At 41.6% G+C, this 18628-nt stretch overlaps 1 protein-coding gene across 4 annotated transcripts in view; it reads right to left on the bottom strand.

The window, feature by feature from the left end:
* Window positions 1-3281: 3281 nt before the first annotated feature.
* The window catches only part of kirrel1a (kirre like nephrin family adhesion molecule 1a), a 38241-nt gene continuing 22894 nt past the window's right edge, over window positions 3282-18628 (bottom strand). The window contains exons 7-15 of one of the 4 annotated variants that reach the window (XM_035994186.1): window positions 17650-17798; window positions 17028-17155; window positions 14652-14778; window positions 14263-14363; window positions 11995-12211; window positions 11374-11478; window positions 10562-10689; window positions 9480-9593; window positions 3282-4161 (exon numbers count right to left, since the gene is read on the bottom strand). In XM_035994186.1, coding sequence (XP_035850079.1) covers window positions 3451-4161; window positions 9480-9593; window positions 10562-10689; window positions 11374-11478; window positions 11995-12211; window positions 14263-14363; window positions 14652-14778; window positions 17028-17155; window positions 17650-17798 — 1780 coding nt within the window. In that variant the 3' untranslated portion in view covers window positions 3282-3450. Of the gene's footprint in view, window positions 4162-9479; window positions 9594-10561; window positions 10690-11370; window positions 11479-11994; window positions 12212-14262; window positions 14364-14651; window positions 14779-17027; window positions 17156-17649; window positions 17799-18628 lie in introns of all 4 variants that reach the window. The other 3 variants (XM_035994187.1, XM_031288419.2, XM_031288420.2) reach the window with 3 other exon arrangements.

The following is an 18628-nucleotide window of genomic DNA, read 5'->3' as shown; positions in this document are numbered from 1 at the left end:
TAACGGACATGGATATTCTTCAAACCCAGTTCTGGTTCATTCGAAATCAGTCTGGAGAGAAGCACACAAGTTATGTGGATATCACACTCAAGACAATCATATGCACATCTATATCATAATATATACGGATATACGAATTGGGAAAAGGTCTGTTTACTGGGATCAATGGCATGTACAAGGAATTTATAAGATAAGCGACTTGTATTCAGAAGGAAGATTTATGACCTTTTCTGATCTGGTATACAAAAGTATAACTTGGTGTATAAGGGTAATTTCTGGAAATATCTGCAAATCAGAGATTGTATCACCAAAGGCAAATTTACTCAGGGTAGAAACCCAGTAATAGAATTTATGGAACTACCAAATATAACACACAGGGCATCCCAGTTTTACGAGATCTTTAATGGGTTACAAAAAGGTGCGTGTGAAAATCTGGATATCATCTGGCAGAAAGACTTAAGAGTGTGAAATATGTGATGAAAACTGGCTAAAAATCCTGTCAGACTCAGGGACGTATATAAAGGAAGCCAGAGGAAAGTTTACTCAATACAATAAGTTTTACACAGGTTCTACTTTACTCCTGCTAATCTTTATAGGATGGGAATAATGCCCAATGACCTCTGCTGGAAGTGCCAGACAGAGACAGGAACATTTTTACATGCACTCTGGGAATGTAAATTGGTAAACCCCTTTTGGGAAGAAGTTGTAGAACGCATAGGGGAAGGCCTAGGTTTTATTATACCTAAAACACAGAGGTTGTGCCTGTTAGGGGACCAAGCAGAATAGTTCGAAGTTTCAAAATATGATTTGGCAGTAATAAAAGTTGGGGTTGTAACGGCCATTCGAGTGATCCTACGAGTGTGGAAAAGTACCTTCGCCCCCAGAATTTAAACAAAGGCTAGAATTTATGCCAGAAATTGCATCATATGAACACATGCTGTCCAGAATTAATAATGAAAATGAAGGATTTAAGAGGTCATGGGATCACTTTTTTGCCTATGGTATTGCTGATATATAGTAATGATAAGAGATATACCACCGTGGTTGCTGGTCTCATTCTCTTTTTAATTTATTTTTGTTATTTTTTCACTATTATTACTTATTTTGATTCCAAGTGTATGTATGGGACTTTACACATATTATTGTACCACAACAATGCTGTTAGTTCTGTTCTGATTGATTAACACTCAAAAAAAAAAAATACCCTGCACTCATATACCTGATATTAGTTTGTATTGCTTACTATTCAGAGCCCATGCTGTGAAATTTTCATGAAGAAACATGGGAAATCAAAAAAGGTATATTTGAAAGTGATATTATTCTTTTAATAAACCCTATACTGTATACTGTTTAACCCATCCGCCCAAAGACGACACACTCTTCTTCTTTATATAAAAAACAGTGCTTTTATTTATGTAATACTGTGGAAAAATAATTACATACCATTTTTAAAAAATATTGAAGATAATGAAATTAAAAAATGAGAGTTTGATAACGTTCGTTGTACATCTTTTTGAACAGTTGTCTCTGCTACGAAGAACAGTACAATAAGATAAACATTGGATTTTTCTAGATTCAAAGACACAATAATACAGGATACAGTCCTACCAGAGGTATAAAAGTACTGTAACAGGATTGTGAGAGAAATGATATGGACATATACTGAAACACACACCCGCACACACACACATGCACACGCGCACACACACACACACACACACGCACACACACACACATACTGTATACACACGGACATGCATACAATAGTCGCGCGCGCACTCGAGTCAGGCGCTACGTGTTTACAGTATGCTTCCCATACACACGCAGTCATTCACACATCTATACAAACACACTGTACAAATCGATGTGTGTGCCAATGCCCACACACTCCTTCTTGATCTCTCTCTCTCTCTCTCTCTCACACACACACACACACACACACACTCGCACACCCACACACTCACAGTCATACACTACTATATGTCAATATTGTGGACAAGCCTTCATTGAACCTCTCCATACACATTCTCCTCCGGCCGTTTTGGCAGACAGACGATGAGGAATGATTCAAAATGGAGATGTATGACATGTTCCCCTATAAGGCCACTCAGTTCTAAACCCAACCTCTGTGTTTTTCTCTCTGTCTGCACCAAGCTTGTAGTTGGGAACTCCACGAGAAAAAGGCTCCAGCCTACGAAAAATGTCTGGGAATGACTCAAGGCCCCAAGCCTGGTTTGTAAAGCAACAGTCACCAATAGAAGGAGCATCTACTGCATATACATGGTCTAAGGTGAAGAACAACATAAACACTTGGCACTAGGTTTCTTTTATACACTGATATACCCTTCTGACGTTAAAAAAAAAAAAAACGTCCTGAATTTCAGGCTCTGCTGTTGGCACAACTCTTCCCCCTGTCTCAGTGGAATCACCCAGGCAAACGCCCAAGTGAAGTGGGCTCACGTTCAAACTTTTGGTCCATACATACACGTTACATGTTTTACATAGACAAAAATAATTCTGTAATGTTAAAAAATAGAATACAAAGCTCTAGAGTGGTGTGCAAATAAAAAGAAGACATTACACAGATATATTTAAGGGACGTCTAAGCATGAATACTGTAGATGCAGTGCAAAATGATGACAACCCCAACCCCACCCCAGCCCCAACACACTCCCAAATGCCTCCTAACAGGCATGGTGGCATGTACCACTGCACAGAAGGGCATTCTGGGATATTTTATATATATATATATATATATATATATATATATATATATATATATATATATGTGTGTGTGTGTGTGTGCTCAATGATTGTTGAATAAGACAACCAGCAACAATTAAAAATGAAAAAAAAAAAACAATTTAAAAATGGCGGCCAGAAATGACTTCCATTGGATGAGGTTTTTCTCCACCAGCGTGTACCATATTTGACAGTCAGTCTATTTTGCCTAAAGACGTTCTCTCTCATCATTTACAAAGTCAGTTCATAGCAAAAGCTATAGGGCTCCAAAGATCTGTGATCTCGCGTCCTCTCTCTGGTTCTTGCTCTCTTTCCCAGTCTTGATTGTGACTTGCGCCGTTCGCTCTTTCAGAGCTCAGATATATACGAACACATCGGGAGTGAGGGAATTCAAAATTGCGTGGAATTTCCCTTCCCTGTCTCACTAAAACTCCTCTCTTCCCATCATCTCTTTTCCTCTCTCTGTTTCTCATAAGCTCCCTGTCTCATGGGCATGGTCTTCTGACTCTGTGCATGTGTCTGTGTGATTATTTTTTTTTTTCTGTAGTTCTGTAGTCTGTGTTTGTGGTACTGTGTGAAAATGTGTGCGTGTAAGTCTATGATTGTGTGTGTGTGTGTGTGTTTTTTTTTTTTTCCGATGTGACACTATTTATAAGATGCTTCCTCATGCTCTGCTAAGACTGTGAGGTGGTTATGCGTCTCTCTGTCTCAAACGTGAGTCTGCATCCTCTGTGTGTGTCGGCTGTGGGAGTAGTCAGAGTGTTGCGAGGTGTAGGAGAAGCGAGTGGAGCTGCCGTATTTCCCAAGTCCAGTCTCTGATCCCGAGGGAGCAGGACCCCCGGGACCCACGCCGACCCCAGGGCCCCCGACCCCGGATCCCACCCCGGGTCCCACCCCAGGTCCCACCCCGGGTCCCACCCCAGATCCCACCCCGTACATTTCATAGGATGGACAGGCCTCCAGCGGGGCCAGACTTGATGGGGCAAAACCCAGGCGGTAGGTCTGGTAATGCGAGGGGTACCCATAGTTGTCGTAGGCCAGCTGGGAAGTGGAGTCCAGGAGGCTGCAGTCTCCTTGGAAGTCGCTGGCCATGGGTGCGGGGTTAGGCGGAGGCTGCTGGCTTTGGCCTGCACGGGTGAAGGTGTTGAACTGGGCGTAGCTGATGTGGGACAGTCTGGACGGGGGCCGGGGGTCATAGCAGGCCTGGGGGCGGCCAGGGGAGGTGAGGGGGCCAGGGGGACAAGGGGCTCCTCCGCTGGCCGTGGCTCCGGAGCCTCCGGCACTGCTGCTGATAGAAGCAGCTCCCCCTGGTGTTCCTGCAGGGGAGCGGTAGTCAGAGTAGTGCAAGGTGGAGCGGGAGGCAGGGCGGCCTTCATCGTGGGTGGAGGCTCGCACGTTGTAGTAGCCATTGGTGGGGTCCTGAAGACAGGGGCAGAGACAAACAGCAAGAGACAACAACATAGAGTGAGCATTAGGAAAAGATATAATGAGGGGGGGGAAAATCACTTTCTACATGGCAGTGTATAAATTCTTAGGGTCAAAGGTCCCTGTAATAATAATGTTCTGATCCTTCGTTATCCCCGGAGAGAAGCTCTCTCGTAGAGGGTCAGAGGTCAGGGTGAACTGCGTGTCTCGAACTGGTCAGCATCCAGGGCCAGATTCCTTAAGATTGTGCTGCGAAGGACAGTTTGCTCTCTTTCTTTGTGACTCAGCTGCTTGAGATCAGAGTCTAATAGTCCTTTTTCAGAAATGTATGTAAATCAAGCTATGGAGAGCACACCGGTCCTCAAAAATTCTGATGACACCAACTGCATGAGCAAATTACATGATTCGACTGTAGGGATAATCTACCAAGACTGGCATCCTAAAGCCAGCTGGAAAATAATTCAACTTTCAAAAAACTCTTCTAATTACAGTTTACTTTTAAAAGAAGGTAGATGATGCAATCTTTATCTTTATTACTTTACTTTGTCGACCTTTAAATAAATGTTTCCAGGGCAAAACAACGTGATTTTAACATACATTCTAACAGTATATACGATATAACAATTTTCATAGCGTCGCTGTCAGCCAGAAACCTCGTATCTCTATATTCAGTCATTTTAATTTATTTATTTTCTGCATGTGGGTTATACACATATTTAAACAGTGACGAGTGACGAGCGACTATATGGAGGAAATATTTATTCATAATTCAAATTGAAAGTCCAAAGAGAAATTGAAAGTCCAAAGAGAAAACGAAGCGAGATCAAATTAAAAATATTATTATTTTTTTTTAATTTTCCATTGATCAAATTAAAAATATTATTATTTTTTTAAATTTTCCATTTGGCTTTTGAATTTCAATTTAACATTGGCTTTTAATTTGGATTTAATATTTGGCTTTTCGATTTCAATTTAACATTGGATTTTCATTTGGATTTAATATTTGGCTTTTGAATTTCCATTTAACATTGGCTTTTCATTTGGACTTGACACATGTCAATGTAAATGAGGAGGCGTGGCCCAAAGGTTGGTGGGAGGGTCTGAAACGAAAGGGGTGCAGAGGCACCTTATGAACAGCAGGGGGAGCTGACTGCTGGGGAGCTCACTGTTGAGGAGCATCTGTCTGCAGCTTGGCCACCAGGCTGGCTTATCCTCTTATTTCACATGATAGAAACTGATGATGTAGGCTAAACACAAACGACATTTCATGCAACAACAGTGAAGTTTTCATGTAGATACTATAATTGGGCCTGTGTTAGTGAGGACTAGATTAGGACTGTATTTAAAGCTGATTCTGGTTTCCAACTTGCCCCAGGTGTGTCTGTTTAAAACACGGACGGAGACAACTTCTATCTTTTGATGTTTTATTTAATTAAGCAACAGTACAAACATGGGTGTGGGTAGCTCTGCTACGTGTGTTTGTGTGTTGTCAGATCTCGAGGACACACACACACACACGCACACACACAATCTCAATCAGGTAGTCATCGTCCGAACTGCGACCTCTCCTTTTTCTTTCTCTCACTTTTTTCTCCGACACGTACTCACAACAATCACTCCTGATTGACGGCCTTTTGATGCTCCTCAACAGTGAGCTCCCCAGCAGTCAGCTCCCCCTGCTGTTCATAAGGTGCCTCTGCACCCCTTTCGTTTCAGACCCTCCCACCAGCCTTTGGGCCACGCCTCCTCATTTACATTGACATGTGTCAAGTCCAAATGAAAAGCCAATTTTAAATGGAAATTCAAAAGCCAAATATTAAATCCAAATGAAAATCCAATGTTAAATTGAAAATCGAAAAGCCAAATATTAAATCCAAATTAAAAGCCAATGTTAAATTGAAATTCAAAAGCCAAATATTAAATCCAAATGGAAAAGCCAAATGGAAAATTAAAAAAAATAATAATATTTTTAATTTGATCTTGCTTCGTTTTCTCTTTGGACTTTCAATTTCTCTTTGGACTTTCAATTTGAATTATGAATAAATATTTCCTCCATATTTGACCAGGTTAACAAGATATCCTTTTTCTTTTTCTGGGCGAAGAAGAAGACTCTTGTTCCTGAAATTTGGATTTTGAATACGTGTGGTCCTCCATGTTTCCTTCTTCAAACTTGCCGGGGGCCGGGAAGCAACGATACCTATTAGCAGCATTAGCAGCACCTGTGAGTTTATCATGTGACAGCGAAAACGCGAAAGGCGGAGCAGTATGTCCTGTATGTCCCTTACCGGCTAACATATTTCAAGATGGCGCATGAATATGGAGCGTCTACCCCAGTTCATGCAAATGCAAATGTAGAATTTCAAGCCAAAAGGAATACTTGGAATTGATGGTGGTGGTAAATATTCATGAAAAAGGACAAGTTTGTGAACGGGCAACACAGATTTTTGATAATGAACAACTAAACACGTTTCACACTGGACCTTTAAAGCCTTCATGAGTTTAAGCCTCCGTGTTTCCCTGCATGTGGATCCCTGCCAACATGCACGCTGATCCCCGATTGTCTGGGTGAAGGAAGGCAAGATGCTCTCCCTGCTCACTACACCCACTTCATGTTGCTCTACCATTATTTCTGACATGATTCTGCCATCTCAATGTCTCTCATGTACCCGACTTCTCTCCCCCCCCCCGACTTTGTCTCACTGCTTTAGCTGCTTCAGGCGGCGGGGAGAAAAACAAAGCGTCTGGCTGAGGCTGTTGTCGGGGTGATCTAAACATCTCCTGGGGTGGATTCATGTCTGTGTTTCTTCAAAGTGATCCAAGGCAGCACTCCGGCTAGAGGGGTGGTGTGTTTGCCCTCACAAAATATTCATGGGGGGGGGTTTCAGCAGAACATTTTGGCAGCTTTACGCGTGAAACTACATTCATCACCTAAGCCCAGCCCCACGGTGTCAAAATGTATAAATGATTCATGTCAACTGAATGGGCAGAGTACACCTCAACATCCTTAATCTTTTTTTTAAAATTACTTTTCATTTTTTTCTCTTCTTCTAGTCTTTGAATCTCTTCGAGATGCACAAGACAATCGGATGAGCTAGTTGCTTCACAGCTGGACTGAGAGTGAAGGGCTAAAAAGACCACCCAGCAATTAAAGGAAGGCAAACTGCAAAATGCTAAATATATTTGTCCTAAATACTGTATCCTACTCTAATATTCTCAAAGATTTTGACTACAATCCTAACACTAAGTTTAAAGATCACTAGGACTTTGCACAAAAGGTGGAATTATTTTATCAGTCATATTTGTAAGTCATAAATAATAAGTCAAATTTGCTGGCTAACAACAGTTAGATCAGCGGCGGCCCTTTTGGTTATGCTCGTATTCACTGTATAAAAGATAATAGTTATTTCATAAAAGATAAATGTAGGGGCAACAACTATACTGAAATAATTTAATGCTAATGTCAGTTTTGTCAACTGCTGATATGTTATGGGTTCATTACGAAACAAAATGACTAATTGCTAATTCTGCTTTTTACATTAAACCTGCTTTGATTTTAGACTTTTGAAAAGCCAGACCGGAGCTGTCTATTTAAAATCCCTCTTCTTTGTCTTCTTCTGGCTATTTCAGATGCACTTGTGCACCCTCTAGAACAGGGATCTCCAACCTTTCTTTATCCAAGGGCATCACATTGCCTTAATTTATTTACATAACACACATAAGCTGAATGAAGCTACTGTTTGTACACGTATGGAATTGCAATACCCAAAGTCAAGGTTCATGCCTATTTTATACTTCTTTTGGCCCACAAAGTTAGCTACATTACTGAAAATATTCCCATCAGGGTCCACGAAAACAATACCACTTAACACTTCTATGGCCCACAAAGTCAGCTACCTCACTTTCAACATCGTGGTCATTTTGGGTCTCAGTTTGTCAACCTATTGGCGAGCTACCGGAAACCTGCTCGCGAGCTAGGTAGTTCGAGAGCTACTTGTTGGAGACCCCTGCTGTAGAGGATTTAACATGACATTTTAAAATAACAGTTTGGACTGTCTAAATGGATTTGAATGAATGAAGTTGGAAAGAATTTCAACTACTACTACTTCAACAACTTTAGAACATATCAGACTTAAAGTAATAATCTTAAAAAGATTTAAATAAATGTCTGTTATGTCACTATCTATCGCAGAAGCGTTATGGATCCCACGTAACTTCTAGGCAAGTCCTGCCCTACGAAGCAGCACGATTGGTTGGGGTTAGGCATTGACCTCGAGTGGTTAAGGTTAGGATAGCCGATTGGTCAGGGGATATGACCTGAACAAATCAGGTTACGTTACCTTGCGTAAGCATGGACGCCTGGCCAACAGTAGTGTGTGAATGCTACTGAAGGGTGGGTTTTGCCTAGAAGTTGTGTGGGTTCCATTATCTGAAAAATCACAAGCGACGCACAGTTAGTGACGCATTTCTCCATCACCCAGCAGTGGTTGGTCCACCAAAAAGGGAAGGCGGAGCTAACGCAACAGACTCACTTGTGTGTGAAGCAGCGACTGTCGTCACACAGTGACACTGTTTGGATCTCTGGGAAGTGAGATCCAAAAACACACATGCAATTGCCCCTTATCGCTACAGGGGCCGCCAAAGAGAACGAAACAGAGATTTTCCAGATTGTAACTTTACAGTAAGTGTTACCCTTGCATAAATAAAACATCAAATTCAATCTTTTGCAGTGGTAGCGAAGTTTCAATGAACTATCACTGACTAGGACAACTCCTGGAAGAACAAATCAATAGTGAATGACTGTAACAGAAGTCAAATAATCGTCTGTTGGGATTATCTCTTAATGAACGAGGCTTCATTTATAGTATAAAACTCAAAAAAATACTATTATGGAGTACATCTGATTATTATTTCTGCCTGGTAGATACTTTCAGTGAATTTTCTGGGTGACACCACCATAAAGTCTGTACATCATTGAATGAAAGTCATCACTCTGAGTCAATATGTCAGTAATGATTCGGATATTTGCAGCCCTTTGAGGTATAATTAGAACGAAACATTGCACCAAAATGAACTCCACAGGACCTCACTTTGACTTTGACATCATTTTATAATCAATGGGCTGTTGATTTTGACTTTATATTGGAACATATCTATGTTTTTCAACCTATTTCTGGACCTGTGTTTCTAACCCTTCTCGCTATTTTGTCATTTTTGAGTCTTTCAGTAGGAAAAAGTCGAGTCAAGTCAAGTTTAGATTTTGTAGACATCATCTGGTTGGTGATTCGGTGCAAATGAGCGTTTGATGAGCTCACCTTGAGGTCGTACTCCTGGCGCGTGTCCAGGGTGTCGCTGCGGAGATCAGACTTGAGCTCTATGTCATCTTTAAAGGGCTGATTGGAAGGAGAGAAGGACACAGAGGGGAGAAACTAAACCGTCAAACAACAGAACAAAACCAAAAACAAGGAGGAGAGAAGGTGCCGTAACAAAAAAAAAAAAACAGAAGAGGGAAGGAGGCAAGAGAGTATGACAGGAAAAGAGAAAATGGAATTCAAAGGGGGAAATTACAAAGGGAGAAACACAGAGTTGTTTTTTAGTCAAAAGGTAAAGTGGTTGATAAAGTCCAGTAATGCTATTTGAGTGTGTGTGTGTGTGTGTGTGTGTGTGCGTGTGTGTGTGGGCTTGTTTAACTATATTTGTGTGGTCCAAAAACCCGGGAGTCCAGTATACTTGTGGGGTCCCGACAGCTTTGTGGGGCCAAAATGCTGGACCCCACAAGTTTAAAGGGCTGTTTGAGGGTTAAGACTTGGTTTTAGGATTAGGGATATAATTAGGTTAGGGTTAGGGTGAGGGTAAGGGTTAAGGTTAGGCATTTAGTTGTTATGGTTAAGGTTAGGGTAAGGGGCTAGGGAATGCATTATGTCAATGACGGGTCCCCACAAAGATAATGCCACAGACCTGTGTGTGTGTGTGTGTGTGTGTGTGTGTGTGTGTGAACTACCACAACCGTGAAATTGTACTTTGTAACTTCTTTTGACATTTATTTATTTTGCAGCTGTTTAGTAGTAATATATATGCATTATATATAGATATATATTATATACATATTTCTTTTTATTTAGCTACTTATCTGTTAGTCTATGGTTGTTGTTTTTTGTTGTTTTTTTTGTTTTTTTGCTTGTCTATGGGGGTTACTGTGTTGTGTTCTCTTTTGTTTGTTTCTTGTCTATAAAACTGAAAAGCCATAAATAAAATACTGTATATTAAAATAAAAAAAGGTACAGTGTGGTGTATAGGGAGAGGTTACCGAGTTAATCTGAGGTTTTGGTTTTACAACTACAGGCTGTGTAAACAGTGTCGGCCCGAGAGCACACACACATATCCCGCTGCTGCTCACCGAGTACATGGCCTTGACCATGCGCGAGGCCGTGGACACGCTGCCGGAGTCCTCCTCCAAGCTGTGGGTCTCCTTGTTTATGGTCTCCACCTTGATGTCGGGCTTACCCAGCGTGACCCCGCGCCGACCTGGAAGCAAAACACACGGCGAGGTTGAATACAGCTGGACACACGCATCTTTGCCGGTGTGTGTTTTCATGAGCTGAAGGAGCGAGCTCAGAGGCGACCTACATCCACGCGGTGGAGAGGAAGTCGTAGGTGCTTGTGTTTCTTTGGTTCGATGCAAGCTATTTGGTCCAGTGATGAGTATTTAAACCATAAAAAAAAACGTTAAAAACCTCTGCTGTACATGCAGATCTTTTAGAACAGACTGAACAATGAAAACAAACAGAGCCATAATACCATACAGTTCAAAAATAGATGAAAGAAAACAATACTTGAACAATACACAAAGGGTGAGACCTGAATATAGGAATTGAAATGTAATGTAAGTGTATTGTTGTATTGTTGTAAGTGTAAGTGTTGTATCACCTACATGTGCATGCTGTATATGCATATCTATTGGATTGTATTCTATAATGATATGATATTGTGAAGTAAGGGCAGGACTATATAATAAAAGCATTATGCTTCCGCCTGCTCCTTCTCAAACTCATCCTTTTTCTTGTTTGTTGTGTTTTTATCTTTGTGTTTATGTTTTTTTCTTTTTTCTTTTACCACATACTGTTTGTTCGAGACAAATACAAAAGCAAATCAAATCAATCTGGTCTTCATACTGTATGTGTTAAGCACATGGAGAGTATGACTCACTGCCTTTGCGTTGCCGGTAGAAGATCAGAACGAGGACCAGCAGAAAGATGAATAGGAGGATGGTGGAGCCCACCGTCCCACCAGCTATTATCCCCACTGGGACTTCCTCTGAAACGAGGGGGCGAGAGAGAGAGAAAGAGAGAGTGAGAGAGAGACTCATTGACTTTTGGAAAGATGTTGCAATTATCACATTTAAAAAAGCAGTGAAACAGCTAAACAAATGAACAAACAGTGAAAACACCTTGAGCTGTGAAATTTCCCTTAATACTTCTCCCGTTTGAACTTTCTTTTTTCTCATTCAGAGCACAAGACAAAATAAGAGTTTATTTTTAAACCGTTTTGTGCAAAATAATAGTTTTTCTCGATTACTCTGTTTTTGTGACCATTAGGAGCCAAAATTGTAATTAAGATTACAACGTTTGATTAATTGCAAAGCAAAAAAATGAATAGAGAGAGAACGTCGGAGTACGTTACGTCGATACACTCATCGGATTCACCTTCAGTTGTTACATGTGCTCAAAGCAATGATCCTTACCTAAAATACATTGCTTTCTGTTTTGATATTTTCCTGATGAAAGCTTGTCATGAAATCAAAAAATAAAGTAATGAATTCGTACAACCCACCAGTCTCCTCCAACGAGATGATCATGGTTCCCGGGCCGAACGAGTTCCAGGCCGTGCAGTTGTAGGTGGACAGGAAGTCCGACTCCATCACGTTGTTGATGGTGAGGGTGGAGAGGACGCCGCCGCCCTCAGCTGACGGTTTGCTCTGCTCCACCGTGTAGCGCTCCAGCAGCGTCCCCTTCTCCTTCTCCCACACGTTCTCCTTCCACGCCCACACCTGCAGCGCACACACACACACACACACACACACAGACACGCACACACAAACACACGCACACAAAGACAGGCACGCACAAACACACACACACACACACACACACACACACACACACACAGAAAGACACGCATGCACAAACACACACACATGCACAGACACGCACGCACAAACACACACACACAGACACACACACAAAGACACGCACGCACAAACACACACACACACAGACACGCACATACATACATACACACACACACACACACACACATACAAACACACACACACACACACACACACACCAACACACATACACACACACAAACACACACACACACACACACACACACACACACAGAAAGACACGCATGCACAAACACACACACATGCACAGACACGCACGCACAAACACACACACACAGACACACACACAAAGACACGCACGCACAAACACACAGACACGCACATACATACATACACACACAGACACGCACACACATACACACACACACACACACACACACACACACACACACACACACACACACATACAAACACACACACACACACACACACACACACACACACACACACACACCAACGCACATACAAACACACACACACACACACACACACACATACACACACACACACACACACAGCAGGCCGTATTAGATTATATCATTAGTTAAGCACTATTTTGGAAACATTACTGCTCGGGTAAGTTGTGTGATAAAATCCCATTCATTCAGATAATGGATATTATTCTGCATTTAGAATATAAAACATAATGCCTCCGGCCACTGCTATCGCCGGCAGGGGACCATAAAAACAAATTCCCCCCCGGGGATTAATAAAGTGTCCTTTTTCTTCTTCTTCTTCAAACAGAGCTATATTAACACTTCTCCGTTGTACAACTATACAGTAAATGATCAGATTACCCACAGTCAGGTCATATGCATGCAGCAGTGCACACTGCGTGTGTCTACATATTCCTGTGAGTGACTTATTCATTAATAGATCCATAACGTCTTTATATGAATATCTGTAAAGTTGAGTGATATTACTTTCTCTTGAAAACTTTCAAATAAATGATTAATAAAAGAAAAATAAACAATTTGATTTACAGCTTTCATGTGTGTCATCACATCAGAGTGACCGGTTGATATGATATTCAGTAAAAAAGCAGGTATTGGCCATGTATATCTGTCTAACTCGAACACATACTGCATGAAGATATGACAGAAATAGACTCTATAAATCTACATCAAGTACACACTCACATGTAAACACACATTGTGCGTGTCGTGCTACAACAACAGTGTGTATGTTGCAGACTGAAGTGTGGGGGGGGGGACTGAGCTTGCGAGAATCTTGCACATTCTCCGACTTTGAAGCCACTAAAAGCAGTTGTATTATTCAGCATTGAGGTACTGTACTAAGGCGAGTTAATTATGCATAAGCCCACATGTTTGTATAATCTGCCCACTTATTCCAGAGGATGATAATCTCTTGGCTGTGGCGTTTACTGGGACAACTGTTCCTCTCCACTTCTTTATATTTTATAAATCTTTTTCTGTCCCAACCTCCGCCGCTTGCATTAGGAGCACGCACTGAGTCAGGATGGATCAGTCACACAGGCACTACTACTACTGCGTCACTGCGTTACATCTGAGTGGAGACAGCATCCGGGCTGATTTCTGACGCAGGAGCTAAAAGCGGACCGGCTTAGTGTTAGTGTTGGTTTGTTTACGTGATGGGATGGAGGGAAATTCTGTGAGAGTTTAAGGGTGAGTCACCACTCAAAAAGAAAAAGGGGACAGTGCCTAAGAGCATTTACCGTGTAAGAGTGGAGCCATTTGGGAACAGGACGGTACAGTAACAGTAAAATACAAATCTCTGTCAGACTAAAAGGTACAACTTTGGGCTCTTTGCTTTTCCTTGTTTGTCAGTTTTGTTGTCTAAATAATTGATTCCCTGCCCACATTTGGACATTTCTTATTGTGGCTTTGGTGACAGAAATGTTTCATAGCACTGGTTTATTTTTCACTTACAATCTTATCAGGAGGAGGTGTACTGGCTATGTAGCATTTCACCTCTCCTCTCTCCCCTTTCACCGCATACTGGACTGGATCACTGGAGATGATGGGGGGACCTGCATTGGGCGAAAACGAGAGGACGTGTGAGTGTATGTGAAAGTGAAAAGAGAGAAATAAAATAAATGACACTTAAAATACGACAAACTGCAGAAATCATATCCAAGCCTGGTGTAATTTTTATTAGGATGTTGACCTTACCAAGCCTGTTCACGAGGAATTGTGTTATTTTCAAAATAAAGGGCCACCACTTTGGACATAACGTTTCTGACAAGCTGACCTTTTAGAAAGTACATGCTTTTCATCTACGAGCAGTGACGCATTAAACTGTGTGGATGTTTTCTGACCGTTGACAGTGAGCGTGACTTCAGTCTCTCCTACTCCAATCCGTGGGACGATGGCTTTACATACATACTGTCCGGCATCCGCTTGGCTCACCGACTTCAGATACAGCTGGTTGCTGTTGCTCAGAACCTGTGGGGGAGGGGGGTGGGGGTGGGGGGGGAAGGACACAAATATAAACAAGACAAATCTTCTAAACAATGGGAGGGGATAGACCCCCATAAAAGCCCATATTTAGATAAGTAGAAGAGAGGCTAATACTATTGAATTTCCATGTTGCATATCTGCACATCTGGTCTTATTTGAGTATATGTGTTTATAGTCTATGTCCACAACATTGCACTTCTGGGATTGCTCCGCTGCTGCCGGAAATACCGCCGCATGTCCTTCTTTTCGGCCGGATGTCCATTACCTTCCTCTTTCTTTGTGTTGGCGTTCTAAACTCCGGTGGATTTCTGAGGACTATGGTTAACTGCTCCTCAGATCTCTGCAGGGTAAATCCAGACAGCTAGCTAGACTATCTGTCCAATCTGAGTTTTCTGTTGCACGACTAAAACAACCTTTGAACGTACACGTTCCACCTAAACAAGTTCCTTCCCGAGGCTATTTTGCAGAGGCACCGTTGCTCTGTCCGGCACTTAGTGCAGCCCAAGACGATTGTGATTGGTTTAAAGAAATGCCAACAAACCAGAGCACGTTTTTCTCCAATCACGGAATGCTGTGTGGACTAGCCAGACCCTCCTCAGCAGCGCTGTGGAGGAAGGTCTGGCAATGCGAGACTTGTGTGTTTATACTACTCAAGTGTTGCAGTACTCGAGACCGGTCTTCGTCTCAAGACCACTTTTTGACGATCTCGGTCTCGTCTCGGAGTCGACCGCATTTTTACTCGATCTCGTCTCGGATAAAGAGGACTCTGGATTTTATTTTTAAGTCCGGTCAAGACCACAACTGCAGGGATATTACTAAACTGCCTGTGCATTGTCTGATTTTATGTGTTAACATCATTGGATGTAAAACTTCCTGCTTCAAATGCAACCAATAACTTGGCTCATTTCTAATTTGAAATGTGTTACTGTTAACCCCCCTCTACCCGCCCCCTTTACACGCACTCCCAAGAAAGTGAATGCAGGAGACAGGAGAAGCTCCGGCTGTCTGGCACTGGTCTGGTCTTGGTCTTGACTCGGTCTCGCCCTGCCTTGGTCTTGGTCTTGACTCAGTCTCAAACCCTCAAAGTCTCGGTCTTGTCTCGGTGTCGACACGCTCTGGTCTTTGGTGATGACTTGGTCTCGGTTTAGGTGGTCTTGATTACAACACTGACTCTGACCCTAACTGGCTAACAATGCAAACTTGCAGATCCGCTTTTAACCCATCACAAAGGTTTTGCAGTTGCCTAGCAACGACACCTGAAAATTAGCTGTGGGAAAATGATGGCTAAATATGTAACCACTTGAAGACAGAGAGAGAGAGAGAGAGAGATACCTGAACAATACTGATTACATAGATGTAGGTGTAAGTCAGTCCATGGTTGGAGGCAGACTTGTGATGAAGCAGATTTCATTTACTGTGCTGAAACTGTCTTGTCTTTAGCCCTGATCTCGCCACTCCAAGACCTTTTGAACTGCAGTTGTAGTTTAATGAGAGCCAGTGGCCAAAGCAACAAACAGTAATGCTCACGTACACATCTTAGCCCTGTCTTTAGCTTCTGGCTAGTGTGCACAGTAGATGTTAACAAGAAAACAGTGATGGTTAGCTTGCAAAATGCAATTATTCTACAAAACTCAAATTTAAAATAGAATGGGGTGTCCTGGTGGCCTAGCAGCTAAAGAAAAAAGTTTGACATTTTAGGAAATATTCTTATTCCTATTCTTGTCGAGAGTTAAATGAGAAGATTGACACCACTCTCGTGTCTGTGCTGTAAATATGAAACCAGAGCCAGCAGACAATTAGCTTAGCTTAGCATAAAGAACACAAACAGTCGGACACAGCTAGCTCCTGGCTCTATCCAATAGTAACAAAATCCACCTAACAGCGAAGGCTAATCAACGCATAAACAACCGTAAAACCACAAATTCATCAACAGTCAGCAAGATATAACTTGTTCATGGTAAGTTGCTGGTAAGCGGATTAAGTTATATGTCTATATTGCAGACATTGCATTTATTAAATGTAGTCCAACTTTAAGAGATAAAGGGAATACAAGACAAAAGGAGAAGTGAAATTGAGAGAAATGTCAGGGGGGAAAAAATGAGAAAACCTCTACAGACCAGATACTGTTCCTGAACGACATGGCTGCTTTTGTAAACGCGGGAGAAGAAAGTGCCGAGTGTAAAAAGAGTGTTAAATACCAAAGCAGAGGAAAGTGTGGGCTCCTAGCTTCTTACCATGTTTGAACCCTTCTTGAACCAGGTGAGTGTGAGCGGAGGGTTTCCGGCCCATTTGCAGTTGAGCGTGACATCAGAGTCGACGTCTACCGTCTTTGGCTGCGGCTCCACCAACAGAATGGGACCGACTGGAGACACAGAGACAGAGAGAGGTGTTCTTTGTTGTGCTTCAGTAATAATGCGGCAGGACTAAAGGGGGAGGGGGACAAAGACACACAACATTGGTGTGTGTTTTGGACAATATTCTGCACTATATATACCTTCAACTGTGCAATATGTCATCTCTATTCATCTGCACCTCACTCATCTGTATATCTGTGTTTATATAAGGGTGTTTATTGTGTAAATATGTTTGTTTTATTCCTATTATTATTACAACTAATTCTATTTTTTCTATTTCTTATACTTTATGTATATTTCTTTTCTCCTATGTCTACTTAATGTGTATTTGTGTTATTCTGATATGTGTAAAAAAAATAAAAATCTTTTGAGCTGCTGTAGCACGGGAATTTCCCCAGTGTGGGATTAATAAAGTCTATCTTATCTTATCTTATCTTTATCCCTCTTGACTCCAGACTGTAGAGTGAGTGAACAAGGAAGAGATGAGTATTGTGTGACTCACAGTGAACGTCCACCAGGATGCTGACGTTGGTCTTTCCCACGGCGTTGAAAACCAGACAGGAGACAGGCTCGGTGAAGAAGGAGTGGTCGGCCTTGGTGGTGAACACACTCTCCCTGGCACCCTGCAGCACCACGCCCCCCTTAGCCCAACTAGGGGTTAAAAAACGTTATACAGTACATACAGTGAAAATGACATACACACCCTGGAGCAACATATGTGGTATAAATTATAGCTAAAGTTGGGCGACGAAAGCCAGTTCCAAATTGGAATCATTCATTCATGTCGCTCGTGAAGCAACGTCCGGAAAAATGATCTGAATTAAATGTTGTTTTTTCGGGGCAACTGGCTGATTGTATATGGCCCTACGTATGTTCGCCCCTGTGTCATTTTTTAGGGGGTCAGAGTACAGTCAATTAAAAAAAAAGAATGAATAGATAATTGAGTCATATATTTATTTAACAACAACAATCAAATTAGACTGTATGGAATGTATTTACAGGTTCCATAAACTGTGTTTGATGTTGCCTTTCTTTAAATAACTGCTCATTTCTTATACTGAAGTTGCATTGTTGACACTGTATGACAATCTATATAAGCATATAAAGAGAAATTCCTATTTTATCTGCTTTTATATATTTAACAGTTTTAACTGCTCTTCAATGTTTCATTTCTTATACTGCACTGTAACTTTTATTCTCGTATTTTATCTGTTTTAAATTTTTTAATCTGTTTTCATGTAAAGTACTTTGAATTGCCCCATTGCTGAAATGTGAAAAAGTTGCCTTGCCTTGCCTTGCCTTGCCTTGAAGTGAATTGGGAATATTAATTGTGTAAAAGTTTTTTTTCTGTGAATGAAGCGTGGTGATCTGCTTTCAACCCGTCTCTCAAAGACAGGGAATTCAAGAAACGTTAAGAGCCGCAATCGATAAGCGATAAGAATCGGAATGAAAATCGAAATGATGCCGAGCCCTAATTATAA

The sequence above is a fragment of the Sander lucioperca genome, chromosome 17, assembly GCF_008315115.2.
Source record: "Sander lucioperca isolate FBNREF2018 chromosome 17, SLUC_FBN_1.2, whole genome shotgun sequence".
NCBI classification, from domain to species: Eukaryota; Metazoa; Chordata; class Actinopteri; order Perciformes; family Percidae; genus Sander; species Sander lucioperca.
The sequence above is the reverse complement of the archived record's forward strand: the minus strand, read 5'-3'. Positions and strand labels throughout refer to the sequence as shown.